General features: G+C 56.5%; 1 protein-coding gene across 1 annotated transcript; it reads left to right on the top strand.

Annotated features, from left to right (window-relative positions):
* Positions 1–5315, top strand: CYP2D8 (cytochrome P450 family 2 subfamily D member 8). The gene is made up of 9 exons (XM_045364238.3): positions 1–268; positions 1889–2060; positions 2610–2762; positions 2851–3011; positions 3459–3635; positions 3826–3967; positions 4172–4359; positions 4816–4957; positions 5061–5315. The coding sequence occupies exons 1-9, from the start codon at positions 89–91 to the stop codon at positions 5237–5239; spliced, it is 1494 nt and encodes a 497-aa protein (XP_045220173.2). The 5' UTR covers positions 1–88; the 3' UTR covers positions 5240–5315.
* The last annotated feature ends 2801 nt before the right edge of the window (positions 5316–8116 follow it).

Raw genomic sequence — 8116 nt, forward strand, 5'->3', positions numbered from 1 at the left:
GCTGAGAGTGTCCTGCCTGGTCCTCTGTGGCTGGTGGGGTGGGGGAGCCAGGTGTGTCTAGAGGAGCCCAGTGGGCAGCAAGGCAGTCATGGGGCTGGATGCACTGGTGCCCCTGGCCATGACAGTAGCCATCTTCCTGCTCCTGGTGGACCTGATGCACCGGCGCCAACGCTGGGCTGCACGCTACCCGCCAGGTCCCCTGCCACTGCCGGGGCTGGGCAACCTGCTGCATGTGGACTTCAAGAACACACCATACTGCTTCGACCAGGTGAGGGAGGAGGTCCTGGGGGGTGGCAGACATCCTAAGGATCCTCCACCACCAGCAAACGTGGTGGGTAGAGCCACAGTCTGGACCAGAAGCCAGGCTGAGAAGGGGAAGCAGATTTGAGGGACTTCCTGGGGGAGGGCATTTATGCATGGCATGAAAGATGAGATTTTCCAAAGGCCAAGAAAAAGTGGGGCAAGGGCCTGGAGGTGGGGCTGGACTTGGCAATGGGCGTGCAATCCCATTGGGCAGCATATGTTATGGAGTACAAAGTCCCTTCTGCTGACACCAGAAGGAAAGGCCCTGGGAATGGAAGACAAGTGAGGGTCCTATGTGCCGTTTAAATCAGGAAATCAGGCTGCGCGTGGTGCCTCACACCTGTAATCCCAACACTTAGGGAAGCCAAGGTGGATGGATCACCTGAGGTCAGGAGTTCCAGACAAGTCTGGCCAACATGGCGAAACCCCGTCTCTACTAAACATACAAAAAATTAGCTGGGCACAGTGGTACATGCCTTTAATCCCAGCTACTCGGGAGGCTAAGGCAGAATTGCTTGAACCTAGGAGGCAGAGGTTGTAGTGAGCGGAGATTGTGCCATTGCACTGCAACCTGGGTGACAGAGCCACACAATGTCTAAATAAATGAATAAATAACAAATCAATGGCTGGGCACAGTGGCTCACACCTGTAATCCCAGCATCTTGGGAGACTGAGGCGGGGGAATCACAAGGTCAGGAGTTCGAGACAAGCCTGGCCAACATGGTGAAACCTGTCTCTACTAAAAATACAAAAATTAGCTGGGTGCAGTGGCGGGCACCTGTAATCCCAGCTACTCGGGAGACTGAGGCAGGAGAATTGCTTGAACCTGGGAGGTGGAGGTTGCAGTGAGCCAAGATCGTAACATTGCACTCCAACCTGGGTGACAGAGCCAGACATGGTCTAAAGAAATGAGTAAGTTGGCCGGGCGCGGTGGCTCAAGCCTGTAATCCCAGCACTTTGGGAGGCCGAGACGGGCGGATCACGAGGTCAGGAGATCGAGACCATCCTGGCTAACATGGTGAAACCCCGTCTCTACTAAGAAATACAAAAAACTAGCCGGGCGAGGTGGCAGGCGCCTGTAGTCCCAGCTACTCGGGAGGCTGAGGCCGGAGAATGGCGTGAACCCAGGAGGCGGAGCTTGCAGTGAGCTGAGATCCGGCCACTGCACTCCAGCCTGGGCTACAGAGCGAGATTCCGTCTCAAAAAAAAAAAAAAAAAAAAGAAATGAGTAAGTTAGAAATCGAGGATGAAGGGATATAGTGACCTGGTTCAAACCTTTTGCACTGTGGGTCTTCAGGCCTCACTGCTCACCGGCATGGACCATCAGCTGTAAAATGGGATGCTAACTGGGGCCTATTGGCAATTTCGGTGACTCTTGCAAAGTCACAGCTGGGTGACGCATTCAAACTGAGTTCCTCCATCGTAGAAGGTGTGACCCCCACGCCCCAGGATCAGGAGGCCGGGTCTCCTCCTTGCACCTGCTCACTCCTGGTAGCCCCGGGGGTCGCCCAAGGCTCACTTGGGACTAGGACCTGCAGTCTGGGGGGACCCTGGCTTGACGGAGGCCCTGACCCTCCCTCTACAGCTGCGGCGCCGCTTCGGGGACGTGTTCAGCCTGCAGCTGGCCTGGACGCCGGTGGTCGTGCTCAATGGGCTGGCGGCCGTGCGCGAGGCGCTGGTGACCTGCGGCGAGGACACTGCCGACCGCCCGCCTGTGCCCATCTACCAGGTCCTGGGCATCGGGCCGCGCTCCCAAGGCAAGCGGCGGTGGGGGACAGACACCTCGTTTCCGTGGGCCCTGAGTGGGCGGTGACCGTAGCCCAAGCTGTGCCGAGAGGGCGCGGGGTCGTGGAGTTGGGACACAGAAAAAGGCCAGAGAGTGGGTTGGGGACAGCGGACCGGGAAACCACTTCCACTGGGGAGGTGCGAGTGTGTGGGCGGGAGGAGGCGGGGCTTGTGGTGAGTGGGTGGGGCAACTGCACAGACCTGCCAGGATCCTGGTTAAGAGCAGCCCGAGCCTTTCCCAACTGGAAGCCCGTGTCCCAGCTGTGCTGCGGGCTCAATATGGGCAGGGCGGGGCGGGCGGGATCTTCCCTGAGTGGAAAGGCAGTCAGGGTCGGAAGAGCCAAGGTGGGGCCAAGACCCAAGCAAAGTAGGTGAGCAAAGAGCAGGCCCGGTGCCCTGCTGGATGCAGCAAGAGACCACAGGGACCACGGAAGACCAGGAAAACCACAGGGTTGTAGTGGGTGGTGGAGGGCGGGGCCAAGGCCTTCATGGCCACGCCCACGTGTCCATCCCACCCCCAGGGGTGTTCCTGGCGCGCTGTGGCCCCGCGTGGCGCGAGCAGAGGCGCTTCTCCGTGTCTACCTTGCGCAACTTGGGCCTGGGCAAGAAGTCGCTGGAGCAGTGGGTGACCGAGGAGGCCGCCTGCCTCTGTGCCGCCTTCGCAGACCAAGCCGGTGGGTGATGGGCAGAGGGGCTCAAGGCGGGAACTGGGAAGGTGGGGGACGGGGAAAGCGACCCCTGACCCGCATCTCCCGCCCCCAGGATGCCCCTTTCGCCCCAATGGCCTCCTGGACAAAGCGGCGAGCAACGTAATTGCCTCCCTCACCTGCGGGTGCCGCTTTGAGTACGACGACCCTCGCTTTCTCAGGCTGCTGAACCTAGCACAGGAGGGATTGAAGGAGGAGTCGGGCTTCCTGCGCGAGGTGCGGAGCGAGGGACCGCAGGGTCTCTGCAGGGCGAGCTCCTGAGAGGTGCCCGGGCTGCAGCGGGGCCTCAGAGGAGCGGGTTTGCATAGAAGGGTTTGGGAAAGGATATTCCAGGAGAGCTCACTGCTAGAGGAAGGGCCTGGAGGAGGAGGAGAAATCTCAGACACCGTCAGGGGAGAGATATGCCTGGGTTAGGGTGCACCAAGAAAGGCCAAGGACCCTGTGCCTCCTGTCCACATTAGAGATTTTTATTTTAGATTTCTCCTCTGGCAGCCCAAGGCAAGGAGAGAGGGTGGAGGCTGGTACTTGAGGAGGAACTTGGGGAGGTCAGTGGTGGAGACAGGCCGGCCCTGGGTCTTCCCTGGAGACAGCTGGGGCCTGAGACTGGTCCAGGTGAACACAGAGCACAGGAGAGATTGAGACCCTGTTCTGTGTCTGGTGTAGGTGCTGAATGCCGTCCCCCTCCTCCTGCGCATCCCTGGGCTGGCTGGCAAGGTCCTACGCTCCCAAAGGGCTTTCCTGACCCAGCTGGATGAGCTGCTGACCGAGCACAGGATGACCTGGGATCCAGCCCAGCCACCCCGAGACCTGACTGACGCCTTCCTGGCAGAGATGGAGAAGGTGAGAGCGGCTGCCATGGTGAGGACCAAGGGTGGTGGGTTGAGCTCCTGGGAGGAATGAGGAGTGGCCAGGCAAAAGGTGGGGCCGCTGGATTACCTGGTGAGTGGCACCTGGGCTGACAGGTGCAGAATGGGAGGACATTTGGGGGCTTTCCCGCTGTGTCCCCAAGTACCCTCTCGGCCCTGCTCAGGCCAAGGGGAACCCCGAGAGCAGCTTCAATGAAGAGAACCTGCGCATAGTGGTGGCTGACCTGTTCTCTGCTGGGATGGTGACCACCTCGACCACACTGGCCTGGGGCCTCCTGCTCATGGTCCTGCACCCGGATGTGCAGCGTGAGTCCAGCTGGGGCCAAGTGCAGGGGGCAAGGGAGGAGGGGTACAGGCGGGAGCCCCTGAGCTTAGCTAGGACACCCAGGGCTCCCAGCACAGGCTTGACCAGTCTCCTGTAAGCCTGACCTCCTCCAACACAGGAGGCAGGAGAGGGTCAGGGCTGGTCCCCTGAGTGCTGACCCATTGTGGGTTCGCATGTCTGTCCAGGCCGTGTCCAACAGGAGATCGACAACGTGATAGGGCAGGTGCGGCGACCAGAGATGCGTGACCAGGCTCGCATGCCCTACACCACTGCCGTGATTCACGAGGTGCAGCGCTTTGGGGACATTGTTCCCCTGAATATGCCCCACATGACATCCCGTGACATCGAAGTGCAGGGCTTCCTCATCCCTAAGGTAGGCCTGGAGCCCTCCTCACCCCAGCTCAGCACCAGCCCCTGGTGGTAGCCCCAGCATGGCCACTGCCAGGTGGGCCCAGTCTAGGAACCCTTGCCACCCAGTCCTCAATGCCACCACATCAACTGTCCCAGCCTGGGTGTGGGGTGCAGAGTATAGGCAGGGCTGGCCTGTCCATACAGAGCCCCAGTCTAGTAGGGAAGACAGATCAGGACCTGCCAGAATATTGGAGGACCCCAGTGCCTGTAGGGAGAGGGGGCAGTGTGGGCACCCCCAGGAGGTGTGACTGCACCCTGCCATGGCGTCATAGAGGGTGCTCAGGAGCTTCTCGGGTGCCGGACTAGTTGACAGAGTCCAGCTGTGTGCCAGGCAGTGTGTGTCCCCCGTGCGTTTGGTGGCAGGGGTACCACCATCTTAGAGCCCAGTCCCCACTCTCACCCTGCATCTCCTGCCCAGGGGACGACGCTCTTCACCAACCTGTCATCGGTGCTGAAGGATGAGGCCGTCTGGGAGAAGCCCTTCCGCTTCCACCCCGAACACTTCCTGGATACTCAGGGCCACTTTGTGAAGCCAGAGGCCTTCCTGCCTTTCTCAGCAGGTGCCTGTGGGGAGCCCGGCTCCCTGTCCCCTTCTGTGGAATCTTGCAGGGGTCCTGCCCGGGAGGCAGGCTCACTGACACCCCTCCCCTCCCCTCCCCACAGGCCGCCGTGCATGCCTCGGGGAGCCCCTGGCCCGCATGGAGCTCTTCCTCTTCTTCACCTGCCTGCTGCAGCGCTTCAGCTTCTCGGTGCCCGCCGGACGGCCCCGGCCCAGCCACTCTCATGTCGTTGGCTTTCTGGTGACCCCTTCCCCCTACGAGCTTTGTGCTGTGCCCCGCTAGAGTTGTGCATCAAGCCCCCCCAACTTGCTCCTCAGCTGGGACCCTGTTGTACAGAAAATGAATCTAGTGGCTCCCACTTGGTTTCTGAATCCATTCTGGGCCCCTGCCAAGGTCCTGGTTGTGTTGAGTCACCCGCCTGATGTCAGCGCTCACCCCTCACCTGTCACCCTGTCACCTCATTCTTTTTTTTTTTTTTTTTTTTAGAGATGGAGTCTGCTCTGTCACCCAGGCTGGAGTGCAGTGGTGCAGTCTCAGCTCATTGCAAACTCCACCTCCCGAGTTCAAGCAATTCTCATGCATCAGCTTCCCGAGTAGCTGGGATTACAGGCACCCGTTACCACCCCTGGCTAATTTTTGTCTTTTTAGTAGTGATGGGTTTCACCATGTTGGCCAGTCTGGTTTCAAACTCCTGACTTGAGGCGACCCACCACCCTCAGCCTCCCAAAGTGCTGGGATTACAAGTGTGAGCCACCGAGACTGGCCTCACCTCATTCATTCTTACCTGGACACCTGACTTTACTTGAGATACAGGCATAGTGATTCTCAGCAGGCGACAGCCTACCCCCACGTCACGCCTAGAGACCCATCACTGGCTGCCTGGCTTGGCAACAAAGTCCATGCATATGTCTTGGCTGGGTGGATATGAATAGGCATATGCCAGGAATCAGCCCATTCCCTGGCTAGGGTGGGAGACTGTGTTGTGGTCCCCCAGACCACCCTCAGGTTCGGTGATTTGCTAGAAGGTCTCACAGACCTAGAAAAGCTGTTATCCTTCCTGTTACAGTTTATTACAGAGAAGCGTACAGATTAAAGTCAGCAAAGATGAAAGGCACGGGGCCACAGTCCAGAATAACCAGGCTGAGGCTGCAGCTCTCTTTCCTGGTGGACTCCTACAGGCAGTGCTTAATTCTCCCCCAACAGCAAGTGACGTAGAGAGCACTGCCAGCCATGGAAGCTCACCTGAGCCTTGGTGTCCAGGGTTTTTGTTGGGACACAAAAACCTAGGCTTGAGCCCCCCAACATGGCTGACCTCAGTTACTCAGTCTCTAGCCCCTCCTGAAGTCAGATGGATACAGGCCAAGGGCCCCACCCCCGGTCACATTGTTGGCATAAACTGTGTTGTATGATCCAAGGCCCCAGCTATGTACAAAGGCACTATTTCAGGCAGGACATTCCAAGGCCTTAGCAGATATCTCCCAACAGCCTGTCAAGAGTCAGTTTGGACTCTTGGTCCAATGGTTTGCATTGTGCAAGGAATGGCTTCCGCCGTTTTTACTACACAGGCCACCCCTCTTGGCTCTAACAGCAAAATGATACTAGTTTGAGCATCTGTGTGTGTGTGTGTGTGTGTGGTTTTTTTGTTTGTTTTCTTGAGACAGAGTCTTGCTCTGTCACCGAGGCTGGAGTGCAGTGATGCCATCAGGGCTCACCGCAGCCTTGACTTCCCGGGTTCAAGCAATCCTCCCATCTCAGCCTCCCTAGTAGCTGGAACTGCAGGCACATGCCACCATGCTCTGCTAATTTTTTATTTTTTGTAGAAACGGGGTTTTCACCATGTTGGCCAGACTGGTCTCAAACTCCTGATCTCAGGTCATCTGGCTGCCTCAGCCTCCCAGAGTGCTGGGATTACAGGTGTGAGCTACTGTGCCCAGCCAAATTTCCTTCCTAATTTCTTCCTTGAACCACTGGTCATTCCAGAGCATATTGTTTAATTTTCACGTGTTTGTATAGTTCCCAGAATTCCTCTTGTTGATTTCTACTTTTATTCTGTTGTGGTCAGAGAAGATGCTTGGTATTATTTTAACTTTTTTAATGTTTTAAGACTTGCTTTGTGACCTAACATATGGGGTGTATCCTTGAGAATGATCCATGTGCTGAGGAGAAGAACGGGCATTCTGCCGACTGGACGAAGTGTTCTGTAAATATCTAGTAGGTCCGTTTGTTCTGTAGTGCAGATTAAGTCTAATGTTTTCTTGCTGGGCTTTCATCTGGGACGTCCGGTCGATGCTGAATGTGGGGTGTTGAAGTCCCTAGCTATTATTGCATTAAGGTCTATCTCTTTAGCTCTAATAACATTTGCTTTATGTGCTCCAGTGTTGTGTACATATATATTTACAGTTGTTATATTCTGTTGCTGGATGACCTTCTTTTTCTCCTCTTGCAGTTTTTGTTTGTTTTATTTTGCTTGTGAGAGGGAGTCTCACTCTGTCACCCAGGCTGGAGTGCAGTGGCACAATCTCGGCTCACTGCAAGCTCCGCCTCCCAGGTTCAAGCCATTCTCCCGCCTCAGCCTCCCGAGTAGCTGGAACTACAGGCGCCCGCCACCACGCCCAGCTAATTTTTTGTATTTTTAGTAGAGATGGGGTTTCACCATGTTAGCCAGGATGGTCTCGATCTCCTGACCTCGTGATGCACCCACCTCAGCCTCCCAAAGTGCTGGGATTACAGGCGTGAGCCACCATGCCCAGCCTCCTCTTACAGTTTTTGTCTTAAAATCTATTTTGTCTAAGTATTGCTACTCCTGCTCTTTTTTGTTTTTCATTGGCGTGGAGTATCTTTTTCTATCCCTTTATTTTCAGTCTACGTGTATCTTTTTTTTTTTTTTGAGATGGAGTCTCGCTCTGTCGCCCAGGCTGGAGTACAGTGGCGCGACCTCAGCTCACTGCAAGCTCCGCCTCCTTGGTTCAAGCCATTCTCCTGCCTCAGCCTCCCAAGTAGCTGGGACTACAGGTGCATGCCACCATGCCCAGCTAATTTTTTGTATTTTTCATAGAGACGGGGTTTCACCGTGTTAGCCAGGATGGTCTTGATCTCCTGACCTCGTGATCTGCCCACTTCAGTCTCCCAAAGTGCTGAGATTACAGGCGTGAGCCACTG

Source organism: Macaca fascicularis, chromosome 10, assembly GCF_037993035.2.
Source record: "Macaca fascicularis isolate 582-1 chromosome 10, T2T-MFA8v1.1".
Lineage (NCBI taxonomy): Eukaryota > Metazoa > Chordata > Mammalia > Primates > Cercopithecidae > Macaca > Macaca fascicularis.

Excerpts from the sequence above, each read along its gene's own strand:
- CYP2D8 (XM_045364238.3), top strand. The coding sequence starts at position 89 with ATGGGGCTGGATGCACTGGTGCCCCTGGCCATGACAGTAGCCATCTTC. Across the intron at positions 3,012-3,458 it reads AGTCGGGCTTCCTGCGCGAG|GTGCTGAATGCCGTCCCCCT; the intron begins GTGCGGAGCGAG and ends TGTCTGGTGTAG. Across the intron at positions 3,636-3,825 it reads TCCTGGCAGAGATGGAGAAG|GCCAAGGGGAACCCCGAGAG; the intron begins GTGAGAGCGGCT and ends GGCCCTGCTCAG.